Source organism: Staurois parvus, unplaced genomic scaffold (assembly GCF_062004578.1).
Source record: "Staurois parvus isolate SC_StPar_1 unplaced genomic scaffold, SC_StPar_1.0 ptg000449l, whole genome shotgun sequence".
NCBI classification, from domain to species: Eukaryota; Metazoa; Chordata; class Amphibia; order Anura; family Ranidae; genus Staurois; species Staurois parvus.
The window spans coordinates 1,594,197-1,610,221 of record NW_028318245.1 but is presented as its reverse complement, the minus strand read 5'-3'; the positions used below and the strand labels follow the sequence as shown (position 1 = coordinate 1,610,221).

The following is a 16,025-nucleotide window of genomic DNA, read 5'->3' as shown; positions in this document are numbered from 1 at the left end:
CTATTGTAAGATCACTTTTTACAGCATTTAAGCAAATAGCCTCTCACTGGGTCTCACTTAATATCCATTTATCGACATTTTATCCTACCCTTGAGGACTGGATCTGGGGGAAGGATAAATATGTAAAGTTTGAGAAATACACCTACACCCAACGTAATGCCCCTCAAAAGTTCGAAAGAATATGAAAAAAAAAAAAAAAAAAAGAAGAAAAGATAGATGCACCACGTTCCAATTTTAATCTATAATAAATGTCGGGCAATTTTTTTGGGTAGATTAGGATGGCCTGCCACAGAAGGTTTTTATATATATTATGAATATTACATCTTGGCTATGAAATTTTTTATATATATATATATATATATATATATATATATATATACAGTTGCAAGAAAAAGTATGTGAACCCCTTGGGATTACGTGGAGTTTTGCATGAATTGGGCATAAAATGTGCTCTGAACGTCATCTAAGCCACAACAATAGAAGAACACAGTCTGCTGAACATAATACTACACAAACATTAGATGTTGCCATGGTTTAATTGCACATAACATGTAAACATTCACAGTGCAGGGAGGAAAAAGTATGTGAACCTTTGGACTTAATAACTGGTTGACCCTCCTTTGGCAGCAATAACCTCAACCAAACGTTTCCTGTAGTTGCAGATCAGACCTGCGCAACGATCTGGAGTCATTTTGGACCACTCCTCTTCACAAAACTGTTTCAGTGTAGCAATATTCTTGGGATGTCTGGTGTGAATCGCTCTCTTAAGGTCATGCCACAGCATTTCAATGGGGTTGAGGTCAGGACTCTGACTGGGCCACTCCAGAAGGCGTATTCTGTGCTGTTGCAGCCATTGTTTTGTTGAATTACTTGTATGCTTTGGGTCATTGTCCTGTTGCATCACCCATCCTCTGCGGAGCTTCAGTTGGCGGACAGATGGTCGTCCATTTTCCTGCAAAATGTCTTGATAAACTCTGGAATTCATTTTCCCATCAATGACAACAATCCGTCCAGGACCTGAGGCAGCAAAGCAGCCCCAAACCATGATGCTCCCTCCGCCACGTTTTACAGTGGGGATGAGGTTTTGATGTTGGTGTGCTGTGCCTTTTTTTCTCCACACATAATGTTGTGTGTTCTTCCCAAACAACTCAATCTTGGTTTCATCTGTCCACAGTATATTCTGCCAGTAGTGCTGTGGAACATCCAGGTGCTCTTTTGCAAACTTCAAACGTGCTGCAATATTCTTTTTGGACAGCAATGGCTTCCTCCGTGGTGTCCTCCCATGTACTCCATTCTTGTTTAATGTTTTCCTTATTGTAGATGTGTCAACAAAAATGTTAGCATGTGCCAGAGATTTCTGTAGGTCTTTAGCTGACACTCTGGGATTCTTCTTTACCTCATGCAGCATTCTGCGCTGTGCTCTTGCAGTCATTTTTACAGGACGACCCCGCCTAGGGAGAGTAGCAACAGTGCTAAACTTTCTCCATTTGTAGACAGTCTGTCTTACCGTGGACACATGAACATCAAGGCTTTTGCAGATACTTTTGTAACCCTTTCCAGCTTCATGCAAGTCAACAATTCTTGATCATAGGTCTTCTGAGAGCTCTTTTCTGCGAGGCATGGTTCACTTTAGACAGTGTTTCTTGAAACCAGCAAACCCAAAACAGGTGTGTGTTTTTTAAGGGCAGGACAGCTGTCAGCAACACATCCAATATCATCACACTGATTGGAGTCAAGGTTGGCTCACTCCTGGCTCCAATTAGCTCTGGGAGAAGTCATTAAGCTAGGGCTTCACATACTTTTTCCTCCCTGCACTGTGAATGTTTACATGTTATGTGCAATTAAACCATGGCAACATCTAATGTTTGTGTAGTATTATGTTCAGCAGACTGTGTTCTTCTATTGTTGTGACTTAGATGACGTTCAGAGCACATTTTATGTCCAATTCATGCAAAACTCCACGTAATCCCAAGGGGTTCACATACTTTTTCTTGCAACTGTATATATATTTTTTTTTTTAGATATTTTTGAACATCTTTGTATTTTCTGGAAAAATCAGATGGTAGTGAATTAACTCTTATTTGTCTTTTTTTTCCTTATTTAGGTTTGTGATCTGTATTTTATTTTTACTTTTTTTCTGTATTTTTTTTTTTTTCATTGTACTCGTTATAAAATATTTCGAAATAATAAAATGTTGAAAGTATTTAAATATAGTGTAATATATATATATATATTTATATATATATTGGATCGATGCTGCAGCCATCTAGGCGAGTATGTAATGTATCAAACACATCGCCCACCTCTTCCATTGTAAGATCATTCAGGAAGGGTACTTTCCTGCCTCTGTGTGCGGGTTCTCCACACTTTGGATTGTTTGCATCGATTTATTGTTTGCTGTACTGTATGGTGTGTTAGGGTTCCATTTTGGATACAAAGGGTAAAAATAATAATAGACAAGAGACTGGCAACAATTCAAAGTCGTTTAGATGTTTTCTGAATTCTACGGACAGACTTATCTATAAAACGTACCACCACAGATCTGTCACTTGCATCAGCAGACATTGGTTTTCTGATGAGTAATTTGGCATGTGCAGAACATTTCCCACACGTTGAACAAGAAAGAGGGCTCTAGCCAGAGTAGAGGTTTTTTTTTAGAAGTGTGAAGGTATCTTTTCTAAAAGAAACATTTCCCACAGTCTGTACATAAAAAGATGTCCGTCTGCAAGATTTATCTGGCGTATGCAAAGTGCTTTCTTCTGAATGAAACATTTCCCGCACTTTTGACAGGAAAAAAAGTCTGCTCTCTGATGTGGAAGAAGGTAGGCTTTTCGAGTGAAACACTTCTCACAGCCAACGTGAATAAGGACGCTCACCAGAGTGACATCTTTGGTGCCTAAGAAGGTCTGCTTTATGTTTGAAACACCTCCCGCACTCTGTACATGAAAAAGGATGCTCACCCGTGTGACTTCTCTGGTGTGTAAGAAGTTCTGCTTTCTTAAGTAAACATTTCCCGCACATGGAGCATAAAAAAGGCCGTGCACCAGTATGTCTTCTTTGGTGAGGAAGAAGGTCGGCTTTCCGTATGAAATATTTCCCACACTCTGAACATAAAAAAGGACGGTCATCCGTGTGATTTCTCTGGTGTCTAAAGGTGCTCCCTTCCGAGTGAAACATTTCCCACACTCTGACCATAAAAAAGGACGCTCACCCGTTTGACGTCTCAGGTGTGTAAGCAGGTCTACTTTCTTAAATAAACATTTCCCGCACTTGCAGCATAAAAAAGGCCGCTCCAGTATGTCTTCTTTGGTGAGTAAGAAGGTTGGCTTTCCATATGAAACATTTCCCACACTCTGAACATAAAAAAAAGGACGGTCAGCGGTATGACTTCTCTGGTGTCTAAAGAATGCTCCCTTCCGAGTGAAACATTTCCCACACTCTAGGCAGGAAAATAGGATGCTCACCCTTATGACTTTTCTGATGTATAAGAAGGTCATCATTACAAGTGAAACTTTTCTCACACTCAAAAAGGTCGCTCTCCAGTGTGACATCTTTGGTGTCTAAGAAGGTCTGCTTTGTGTTTGAAACATTTTCCGCACTGCGAACATGGGAAAGGACGGTCACCGGTGTGACTTTTCTGGTGCCTGAGCAAGTCTGCTTTCCAAGTGAAACATTTTCCACACTCCGAACATAAAAATGGACGTTCACCGGTGTGACTTTTGCTATGTATAAAAAGGCCGCCTTTCCGAGCGAAACATTTCCCACACTCTGAACATGAAAACAGACGCTCAGCTGTGTGACTCCTTCTATGTATAAGAAGTTCGCCTTTCCGGGCGAAACATTTGCCGCAGTCCAAACACGAAAACAGACGCTCAATTGTGTGACACCTCTGGTGCCTAAGAAGGTCCGCTTTGTGTTTGAAACATTTCCCGCACTGCAAACACGAGAAAGGGCGCTCGCCCGTGTGACTTCTCATGTGCCTGAGAAGGTCGGCTTTCCAAGGGAAACATTTCCCACACTGTGAACACGTAAACGGACGCTTAACCACGTTTGCTTCTTTTTCCGCCGCAACAGATGATTTCGATCCTAAACCTTCATCGACCGTGGACCACGGGATCGTTTTATCGTCTTTGTGTGAAGAAGTATCGAAAGACGATTTTAGGGGATTTGATGGATTCAGGAGTCTCTCTACAACGGGGGGTCTTGGATGGATTTCATTGGTAGAAAACGAATCTTCAGGTTTAGAGGGATCCATTGAGCCGTCCACATAGTAAGGGCAGCGAGGATCAGGATTGGCTCCCGGAGAATATTCTACAATGTCATCATAGGCCAGGGATATGATCCGACGTCCACCCTCTGAAAAGAAACGATTCATAAAATCATGTTTCTTAGTCAACAATTATATACAGTGAAGGAAATGCGTATTTGCTCCCCTGTTGATGTTGAATGTTCGCCCACTCACAAAGAAACGATCGGTCTAAAAATCGAATGTTCGGTGTATTGTAACACTGACAGACAGAATAGCAACAACAAATTCAGCAGAAATGCATGTCTAACAAATGATGACTGGTCTGCATGTTCATGAGGGAAATAAGGATTTGATCTCCTATCATTCAGCAGGATTTCTGGCTACCAGGTGTCTTTCATACAGGTAACAAGCTGAGATTAGAAGCAGTCTCTTAAAGGGAGTGCTGCTAATCTCATTTTGTTACCTGTATAAAAGACACCTGTCCACAGGAGCAATCAAACAATCAGATTCCAAACTCTCCATCATGGCAAAGACCAAAGAGCTGTCCAAGGATGTCAGGGACAAGATTGTAGACCTACACAAGGCTGGACTGGGCTACCAAACTATGGCCAAGCAGCTTAGTGAGAAGGTGACAACAGTTGGTGCAATCATTCACAAATGGAAGAAACACAAAACAAGTGTCAGTCTCCCTAGTTCTGGTGCACCATGCAAGATCTCACCTCGTGGAGTGTCAATGATCATGAGAACAGTGAGGAATCATCCCAGAACTACACGTGAAGATCTTGTCAATGATCTCCAGGCAGCTGGGACCACAGTCACCAAGAAAACAATTGGTAACACACTACGCCGACAAGGACTGAAATCCTGCAGTGCCCACAAGGTCCCTCTGCTCAAGAAAGCACATGTCCAGGCCCATCTGAACATCTGAATGATGCAGAGGAGGACTGGTTGGAAGTGTTGTGGTTAGATGAGACCAAAATCCAGCTCTTTGGCATCAACTCAACTCGCCGTGTTTGGAGGAGGAGGAATGCTGCCTATGACCCCAAGAACACCATCCCAACTGTGAAACATGGTGGTGGAAACATTCTGCTTTGGGGGTGTTTTTCTGCTAAGGGGACAGGACAACTGCACCACATCAAAGGGACGATAGATGGGGCAATGTACCATCAAATCTTGGGTGAGAACCTTCTTCCCTCAGCCAGGGCATTGAAAATGGGTCGTGGATGGGTGTTCCAGCATGACAATGACCCAAAACACACGGCCAAGGCAACAAAGGAGTGGCTCAAGAAGAAGCACATTAATGTCCTGGAGTGGCCTAGCCAGTCTCCAGACCTTCATCCGATTGAAAATCTGTTGAGGGAGCTGAAAGTTCGAGTTGCCAAACGTCAGCCACCAAACCTTAATGACTTGGAGAGGATCTGCCAAGAGGAGTGGGTCAAAATCCCTCCTGAGATGTGTGTGAACCTGGGGGCCAACTCCAGGAAACGTCTGACCGCTGTGATTGCCAACAAGGGATTTGCCACCAAGTACTAAGTCATGTTTTGTGAAGGGGATCAAATCCTTATTTCCCTCATGAACATGCAGATCAGTCATCATTTGTTAGACACGCATTTCTGCTGAATTTGTTGTTGCTATTCTGTCTCTCAGTGTTACAATACACCGAACATTCCATTTTTAGACCGATCATTGCTTTGTGAGTGGGCGAACATTCAACATCAGCAGGGGAGCAAATATAAATTTCCTTCACTGTGTATTGGTTTGGTAGTTGTTGGTTTCAGAGCTCGGGCACGGAGCGGTGGATAACAACAATATATATAAAAGAGAATACAAAACAAAAATAGACAATAGAATATAAAATAGAATAGAAAACATAAATATCTAACAGAATATAGAATCAAATATCAAATAGAAATGAATTAAAGCATACAAAACAGCCAGGGAGAGGAAAGTAGTGGGAAGAGAGAAAAGAAGGAAGCATCCGAAAATTGATACGGGGAAGGTTCCCAAAGTATAAAAGACCTCTCCATTTTGTAATATTTGCTGTGATTCTCTGTGGATTCTCCGTCTTTTTTTGGTATCGGACCCCAAGAAGCAAACTCTTTCTTCTACGTTTGCATTTGGAAACTCGGGCACTGCCCGAGGGCCCGGGGTCAGTAGGGGGCCCCATGAGATGCCCCTGGTACCTTTTTCATAGGCTTTTTTGAGTTTGGGCAAGGACACAGGGGCCCCATGATCCCCTATTGCCCGGGGGCCCCCAATGAGTTGTCAGTCCGCCCCTGTACGTTTGTTTATAACTCACCTGTCCCAATGTCTACAGAAGACTCCTCCTCTTTCACTGCCACCATTCTTCCAAATTCCTCTGTAGACCGAGGATCACCTCTCACCGATCCCTCATCTTCTTCCTCTTTAATCTCCACTTTCATAGTAATTAGTTCTTCGCCCTAAACACAGAATGATAGAAATACCACCTGGAGAACGTGAGTGCTAATAACCCAGGAATAGACCTAAGAAGATATTTCATATTTTAGTCCTTCAGTCCCACCTACCTGTTGATGGTGAGGGATGGTGTGACCATCCTGTGTGGAATTCCAGGAATACAGGGGACAGGGACACCTCTCTGGTGGGTTCCCATGACTGGATCTATCTATCTGATGGTGGTGAGGGATGGTGTGACCTTCCTGTGTGGAATCCCGGGAATACAGAGGACGGGGACATCTCTCTGGTGGGTTCCCATGACTGGATCCATCTACCCGATGATGGTGAGGGATGGTGTGATCTTCCTGTGTGGAATCCTGGGAATACAGAGGACAGGGACATCTCTCTGGTGGGTTCCCATGACTGGATCCATCTGTAGGAAACACACACACTGACTGAATCCATTGTTTCTATGTGTTTATCAGATGATGGGGGATCTAGGTGGAGCCTCCGTACTGCTCTCTCCTTTACAATAAAGTCTCCTCTTACCCGGTGATGTGAGGGGCGGCTGATTGTCCATCATGACGTCCTTGTAGAGGTCCTTGTGTCCTTCTAAATACTCCCACTCCTCCATGGAGAAATAGACAGTGACACCCTGACACCTTATAGGGACCTGACACACACAATGATACAGTCACCATCCAGACACATCCCTTGTCTGTTACTGGAGAATGTCCCAGAATTCCCGGCACCACTCACCTCTCCTGTCAGCAGTTCCATCATCTTCTTGGTGACTTCTAGAATCTTCTCCATGATGTGTCTCTCAGGGTTTAGGGAGTCACATGGAGGCACTGTGATGGTCATATGATCACCTGACTTCAGAAGAGGAAATCTCTGTATTGAGGAACCAATAGGAATATCATGTTAGACTCCCAGAATCCTCCTCACCTCTCCGGTCAGGTCAGGTCTGTGTTTTATTAATAGAGATCAGAGTGATGTCATGTGACCTCCCAGAATCCTCCTCACCTCTCCGGTCAGCAGGTAGATGATTTCCACAGCAAAGCCCAATATCTTCTCAGTCGTGTGACTTTGCTGCTTTTCCATCATCATTCAAGTGATCATGGGACCGGAACAGGAAATTCCTCTCTATAGATGGATAACATTAATATGGTAAGCTTTCAGCACTAGGTGGATGTGTTGTGCAGAGTGTAAATTTTTTGTTTATTAAAATCTTGCAAACAAAAAACATCATAAAAAATCATATTTACATATATACAGAATAAAATATATATAATTAAATAAAACCAGCTTACTGCAGCAAAATAACAAATCCTGACCGTCACCTAAACACCCCCTCAGGCTAAGAAACAATTAAACATTGATCCCATGCATGCAGCCTTTCTTCAAAAATCTGATGTTACAAAATCTAGGGGACATGAAAGGACAGAAAGAGAAGCCACGCCCCCGGAGACTGACAGATAGCACCTACGGGGACCTGACATTCCTCCACGCCTTTGTCCAGGCTCCCGGCCACCACCTGTCCTTCTCAAGACCCCAAATCTTCCCAACCTCACCCAGAATGTTGTTCACCACCACCTCGACAGGAAGGACTTTTTTGCGAATGGAAACCTGACACCGTGCATTCCACGTGTAGTAACGGACTACTAAGCTAACTAGAAAAAGTGTCTCAAAATCAAAACCCGGTGAGTCTGAAAGGCACCGTAAGACCACTCCGCGTAACTCAAGCGGGAAAGGAAAGGGATCCCCAGAGCCCCACCCACCCGCTTGTAGACATCTATATTGAAGAGGCACTGAAGAAAGAAATGGTCCATTGTCTCCTCCACTCCACCACACTCCACTCTTGGACAACCACGGTTCTCTGCAGAGCGATGCTTCAGGTTGCCCTTCACACAGAGTCTGCCATGGAACGAGAGCCAGGCCAAATCCCGAACCTTTAAAGGGATTCTCTCCAGATTCATCAAACGCAGACCCTCCCTCATAACCGGGCCTGGGCAATCCCTCAAGGCCAATGGCTCGCTAAAGGCAGATTCAACAACCCTCCTCTCCAGGGCCTTCCTAGGAAGAGATTAAATTTCCTCCGCCGTCACTCGCCATTGCCGAAGCATTTTCAGACATGGGGCAACATAAGCCGGGAGCTTACCATGTTGGACCCTCAGGCTTTTCACTGGCCCACCATTCTCCCAGCTCCGTAGAAAAGGTCTAAACCAGGACTGAAAAATACCAACCCACCCAGGCGGTTCCTCTGCCAGCATGCTACCAAAATTATGTTTCAAAAACATCAGAGAAAAGAAAACCACCGGGTTGACCATACCTAGGCCACCCATCCGCCTGGGAAGGTAGGTTACAGACGTCTTAATGAGGTTCAGTTTGTTCCCCCAATAACAGCTGGAAGAAACAACTGTAGATCCTCGCATAGAGAGACACTGGCAAAACACAGACAAAGCTGACATACAGAAATACCAGGATCAGGTAAGTTTTAATCAGGTCAATCCTTTCCCTGTAAGAGAGTTTCCAATCCTTCCAGCTGGCCACCTTGGCATCGGCATCTTGTAGCCTGCTTACCCAATTTGCAAGGCCGTAATCACCGGGACCAAATCTGATGCCTAAAACTTTAATTTCCTGCTGGGGCTCTGGGAAGGCGTCCGGAAGGGTAAAGCCTTCGCCTTCCTCTCCCATCCAGAAAACCTCACTCTTATCCTGATTGATCTTTGAGCCAGATGCCTCAGCATACTGTTCCATCACCGAGACCACCTCCTCCGCCTCCTGCATCCCGGAGATGAAAACAGACACGTCATCAGCATAGGCCACGACCCTCAGAGGGGGCTCCCCAGGAATGCCCAAAGGAACTCCACACAACGGTCCGCTCTCTAACCTCCGAATGAAGGGATTGATTACAAACGCATATAGCAGAGGACTCAAAGGACACCCCTGACGCACACCTGAGCCAACCTCAAAGGGCCGTCCAATCCAACCATTTACAAGCATGAAGCTTTCAGCCCCTCTGTATAAAGTCTTTAGCCAATCGATAAAGCCCCCTTCCAGGCCATACTTGCCAAGAAGCAGCCATAGGTACTCATGATTGACTCGATCAAAAGCTTTGGCCTGATCCAATGCCAGCAGGAACTTTCCCCAGCCTGCAGCCCTGCCCCGCTCCACGGCCTCCCGGACAGCTAACACCGCTGAAAAAGTGCTTCTTCCCTGAACCGAACAGTGCTGATGGCGAGAAAGTAAATTGCCCCCAACAGACGATAAACGCCAGAAAATAATCTTTGCCAATATCTTCCTATCAACATTGAGAAGGCCAATGGGCCACCAATTCTCAATTTTCGAGGAATCCTTACCCTTTGACAGAAGAATCACTGCAGATTGTCGCATGGAGGGAGAGAGCGAACCCTCTCTCAGACAGCCATTAAAAACCTCCACCAAATATGGGGCCAGAGTGACCTTGAAGTGCTTATAAAACTCGGCTGTCAATCTGTCTGGCCCAGGCGACTTCTTCATGGCAAGCTGATCAATAGCTTTCACCACCTCATCTGCCGTGATGTCCTCTGTCAAACTGACAAGAGAACTGCCATTTTCCAGTCCCGGAGTAGAGTCCAGATAACCCAACATGCTCGCCCGTTCGAGGTCCCTCCTACCCAGGAGGTCAGCATAATATGACCTGGAGGTTTCCAGGATCCCCGATTGGACTTTGTCAGGGAACCCGTACTGTCAACCAGGCCTACAACTGACTTAACTGCTCTACCTTGTTTGCAGTTCTGGTAAGGGTCGGGCGAGTGATATTTCCCATAATCCCTTTCCAGAACCAAAGAGGCATGCCTGTCATATTGACACTGCCTGAGCAAAAGTTTAACCTCAGAGATCGCTTCTGGATCTCCATTATTCGAGACAAGCCGATCGAGCTTCCTCTGCAGACGCTGGTAGGTGACATACTTATCAAGCTGTTTATTTCTTCCTATGGCCTTGAAAAACCCAACGATCCTTAGTTTTGTAAGCTCCAACCACTCAGACTTACTGCTGCAAACGTCCATGATTGATACCTGTGCCTGAAAAAAATCCTCAAAGGATTGACTCACCTTCTCATCCTCCAGGAGTGCCGAATTCAGCTTCCAGGTACCCCTCCCCTTAGGTGGTGTATCGGGGCCACTCAGAGTCACAGACAGAATACAGTAATCGGAAAACTCCACCGCCTGACATACTGGTGCCAAGAAGGCGAAATTCCCCTTTAAAAAAAAACCTATCTATTCTACTCTGACTAGAACCTCGCTGAAAAGTGAATCCCGTGTCGTCTGGGCAGCAATGAATGTGCACATCAACCAGACCTGCCTCTCTAGCTATTTTGTTTAAAAAAAACCCGTCACAGTCCAGCCTGACTCCGGTCCCCCTCCTGTCCTTAGTCCTAGTGACGGTGTTAAAGTCACCACCGAAGACAACTTGCTGGGCTGTAAAAAGGAAAGGCTTGATCTTCATGAAGAGGCATTTCTTGTCCCAATTTGTCTGGGGCCCATAGATGTTAATCAGGCGCAGGTCCTGCCCCCCCATGGAGACGTCTAAGACCATGCATCTCCCCATTTCTACCTCAATAATCCGCCAACAGGTTACCATGCCGGAAAAAAGTACCGCAACTCCAGTATAAGGCTCAGCCGCAAGAGACCAGAAGGAGGGGCTGTGCCTCCACTCCTTCTTCGCCATATGAACATCCCCCAAACTGGACAACCTGGTCTCTTGCAAAAAGAAAATATCAGCATCAAACCTGCTGAGCAAAAATAAGGCCATGTTACGAGCGCTTACTGATCTTATGCTGGCGACATTAATGGTCGCCACCTTCAAAGGAGTGGGAACCGCCATCAGGATGATCGAGGTACCCGTTTCTTAGCCTGCTTACCCCCCTCCCTACTTGGAGACCCTACACGCTTCATAGTCCTCTGTGTTTCCTCCTCCATGGAAACCACAGACTCATCACCTGAAGATCCCTCATCCTCCACCTCAGATAACACATCAAAAGTGTTTGACACCTCCACCCTCCCAGGGTCAGGTACAGGCACATCCTTCTTCCGCTTCTTCTTCCCAGACTTCCTTTTTGCCTCCAACCACTCCATATCATCATTTGATAAACCGGACCGCAAAGCCCCCTCCCCTTCCCGTCCACCATCACCAACATCATCCACCCCACACTCTCCACTCACCACAGCAGTCCCCCCAACCTTCACCACAACACCCCCACCATCATTCACTCCACCCCCAAGCGCTTCATGCCCTCTGACCCACAGACGCCGAGGAGTGGGGGTCGGTGCAACCATACACATTGGTCCAGCTTCCTCCACAACCCCCACTACCTCTGGGGAAACTGACACAGGAGGATCAGACACAACAGCCACGGATACTGACTCAGGGGGCACAACACAAGGAGATGACACATTGGATGGATCATCAGACACTGGGACCACAGGGACAGAGACATTGAGGACCCCTGGCACAGCCTCCCTCTCCTCTGCCTCCTCCATGTCCAGACGAAAAAATTCTTCCACCAAAGCTGACTGGTTATGCATGGCCTCAGGGCACCGGTTATACGAATGGCCAACCTTATCACACAGATTGCACCTGATGATGTTACAATCCTTAGCCAGATGCCCCAGATCCTGACATAGAGAGCACTTCATTCATCTCTGGACATGAGGAGGCGAAGTGACCCCGAGAACCACACTTATTGCAGAGCTTGGGCTGTCCAGGGTAGAACACCACAATCCTGTCCTTCCCAATGAAGGCTGAGGAGGGCAGATGCTGGACCACATTCCCACACACATACAACCTCATCTGCACCGACCACCCACCAGTCCATATCCCTCTCTCATCCACAATCTTCTTCAGGGGGGTCAGTAGCTCCCCAAATCTCCTCAGCCAGACAGCCAAGTCAGCAGAAGGAATTGACTCATTCCGTACTAGAATGGTGACCGTCTTCACTAGAGGTTGGCGTGAGACAACCTTTGGGACGAGTCCCTTCCACTCCGGCAGACCCTTATACATATGTTCATACTTCTCCCAGAATATATCCAGAGACTCGGGGCGCACAAAGGACAGGTCATAGTCATAGGATCCTACAGGGCTGATCAAGGCGAAGATGTCATCCGCCCTAAACCCCATCTCCAAAATGCTATCCACCACCAACTTCCTGACCGGGGAAGCACCCCCACCTTCCCATCTGAGCTGCACCAAATTCCTCCTCCTGAAGGATAGGGGTGCAGATGGCAGACCTGCAGCAGACCTCCCCCCAGAGCTGACAACATGATGTGACCCCCTCCTCCCAGCCAGAGCCCCAGAATAGGTTTTATTTGCAGCATTAGTTGTACTGGACCTTAAAGCTGCACCCTGCCCATTGGTTGCAGGAACCTCAGAACCCCCGCTCTGCAAACTACCATCAGAGGCAGCAGCAGTCACTCCATCCACCAACACACATGCATTCCCCTTTCCAGCATTGCAAGCACTTTCATCATTCACATGTTTCCTTTCACTCGTGGCACTACTGCTCCCAGTAGACCCACTCACACCAGATGCTCCTGTCTCCCCCTCCCCCAACATACTCCTCTTAGCTAAAAGCCTTCCACTCCTGGTCACTCTCCCCTGGGTTTCAGCAACACCTTTCAGAGTGCTGCTGACATTTTCCCTCCCACCATTTTCTGCAGCATTTGCAGCCATCAGCAGGGATTGTCCAGCAAAAGTCTCAGATCCCCCCTTCACCTTCCCCCCAGCAGAGTCCACAGTCACAGGGTTCCTGGTATCAGAGTCCACAGTCCCAGTAGAGTGCAGTCCTGCAGGCACAGCAGCCATCTTCCCTGCAGAGCTCTGTGCAGACACTGGAGGATTTCCCTCCAAAACACTGCAGTGCACATGGTTGTCCATGTTGGAGTCCAAACTGTCAATTTAATAAAGCGTGGCTTTTCTGTTTTCTTCTCCTTTACAGGACCAGGAACAGAGTCCTCACCGTCATCCTCAGAGTCCTCAGAAAAGCAGAAGGTTCTTCCAATTAGGGAAGACTCCAATTCCTCAATGAACTTTAGCAGCCTTCCGCCATGTTCCTCTACCTCCTGTGCTGTTCCTCCAGCTTGCTGTGGAGGGAGGGAAGCAGAGGCTGACATTTCCTCCAGGGAAGCAGATCCTGAGGTGGATGGGATACCAGGGGCAGCATCCAGGACCCCCTCCTCGCTCTCCACCCATACTGCCACCACCGATGCTGGATCCTTTCCGGAGTCTCCTTTCATCTTCCGTAACCTTTCCTCATTCCGGAACTTTTCTTTAAAAGCTCCGCTCTTCTCCTTCAGCGTCTTTACCAGATTCTGCTGCTTCTTAATGGCGACCTCCAAACCTTTCATCTCCGGCTTCATACTCTGCCTCTTGCTGCTCCATGCCTTGTCATGGAGAACTTTCTTTTTTTTGTAGTCAGCTTTCAGGTTCATCAACTTTTCCTCCTCCTTTGCAATTCTCACCAGATCAGCAACCCGCTCTCTGAAGACAGGGAGGGATTCCCCTCTTTTAGGGCCACAGTCAAGGTCTTCAGGTGCTGGTGAAGTATGGGAGGGCAAGCTGGGTCCCTCAGGGAGAGCATGGTCTGAGCCTAGCCCAGAAGAGGCCATGTTTCTGGGGCCAGGCGAGCAGGCCTGGCCCCCTAGTGTCTGGAGAGGGAGAGCAACTGCAGCACAACCTCTCTGGTGCAGAGTGTAAGCTCCTCTGGTACAGAGACTGATGTGACTGGGTCAGTGTTCTCTGTATAGCACTATAGTATACACTATATTGCCAAACGTATTGGCCCCGCCCTCCCAATCATGTGATTGAGGCGTTCCAGTCCCCTCCACATCATGTGATTCAGGCGTTCCAATCCCCTCCCAATCATGTGATTCAGGTGTTCCAATTCCCTCCATATCATGTGATTCAGGTGTTCCAATCCCCTCCATGGACACAGGTGTATACAATCAAGCCCCTAGGCATGCAGACTGCTTCTACAAACATTGGTGAAAGAATGGGTCGCTCTCAGGAGCTCAGTGACTCCAAGCGTGGTCCCGTGATAGGTGGTCACCTGTGCAATAAGTCCATCCGTGACATTTCCTGGCTACTAAATATTCCACGCTCAACTGTTAGTGGGATTATAACAAAGTGGAAGCAACTGGGAACAACAGTCACTCAGCCACCAAGTGGTAGGCCACGTCACATGATAGAGCGGGGTCAGCGCATGCTGAAGCGCACAGTGCACAGAAGTCACCAACTGTCTGCAGAGTCAATAGCTAAAGACCTCCAAACTTGGTGTGGCCTTCAGATGAGCCCAACAACAGTGCGTAGAGAGCTTCATGGAATGGGTTTCTATGGCCGAGCAGCTGCATCCAAGCCTTCCATCACCAAGTGCAATGCAAAGCGTTGGATGCCGTGGTGTAAAGCACGCCGCCACTGAACTCTAAAGCTGTGGAGACGTGTTCTCTGGAGTGGCAAATCACACTTCTCTGTCTGGCAATGTGATGGCTGTTTCTGGGTTTGCCAGGAGAACGGTACTTGCCTGACTGCATTGTGCCAAGTGTAAAGTTTGGTGGAGGGGGATTATGGTGTGGGGTTGTTTTTCAGGGGTTGGGTTGGCCCCCTAGTTCCAGTGAAGGGAACACTTTTGGACAATTTCATGTTCCCAACTTTGTGGGAAGAGTTTGGGGATGGCCCCTTCCTGTTCCAACATGACTGCACACCAGTGCACAAAGCAAGGTCCATAAAGACATGGAGGAGCCAGTTTGGGGTGGAGGAACTTGACTGGCCTGCACAGAGTCCTGACCTCAACCCCATAGAACACCTTTGGGATAAATTAGAGCAGAGACTGCGAGCCAGGCCTCCTCCCCCGATATCAGTGCCTGACCTGACAAATGTGCTTCTGGAAGAATGGTCCAACCTTCCCATAGACACCCTCCTAAACCTTGTGGACGGCCTTCCCAGAAGAGTTGAAGCTGTTATAGCTGCAAAGGGCGGGGCCAACTCAATATTGAACCCTATGGACTAAGACTGGGAGGGGCCATTAAAGGTCATGTGCGTGGAAAGGCCGGCAGCCCAATACTTGGGGCAATATAGTGTATGTCAGATGTAATCACTATATCATTATACAATATTTAGCATCAGTTGGAGATAAAAGACGTCACAGTGACTTTGAGGGAAGAGGACAAACATGACGATGGAGGAAGAGTACGGACGTGACGATGGGGGAAGAGGACGGACGTGACGATGTAGGAAGAGGACGGACGTGACCATGGGGAAGAGGACGGACGTGACGATAGAGGAAGAGTACGGACGTGACGATGGAGGAAGAGTACGGACGTGA

The 16,025-nt window shown here is 47.1% G+C and overlaps 1 protein-coding gene across 2 annotated transcripts in view; it reads right to left on the bottom strand.

Moving 5' to 3' along the window:
- Positions 1-16,025, bottom strand: part of LOC149453259 (uncharacterized) — a 32,322-nt gene that overhangs the window by 15,631 nt on the left and 666 nt on the right. Inside the window, exons 2-7 of one of the 2 annotated variants that reach the window (XM_089688448.1) lie at positions 7,691-7,810; positions 7,424-7,558; positions 7,214-7,337; positions 6,796-7,097; positions 6,549-6,690; positions 2,470-4,356 (exon numbers count right to left, since the gene is read on the bottom strand). In XM_089688448.1, the coding sequence (XP_089544574.1) occupies positions 3,524-4,356; positions 6,549-6,690; positions 6,796-7,097; positions 7,214-7,337; positions 7,424-7,558; positions 7,691-7,774 (1,620 nt within the window). In that variant the 5' untranslated portion in view covers positions 7,775-7,810 and the 3' untranslated portion in view covers positions 2,470-3,523. Of the gene's footprint in view, positions 1-2,469; positions 4,357-6,548; positions 6,691-6,795; positions 7,098-7,213; positions 7,338-7,423; positions 7,559-7,690; positions 7,811-16,025 lie in introns of those variants that run through there. The other variant, XM_089688452.1, reaches the window with a different exon arrangement.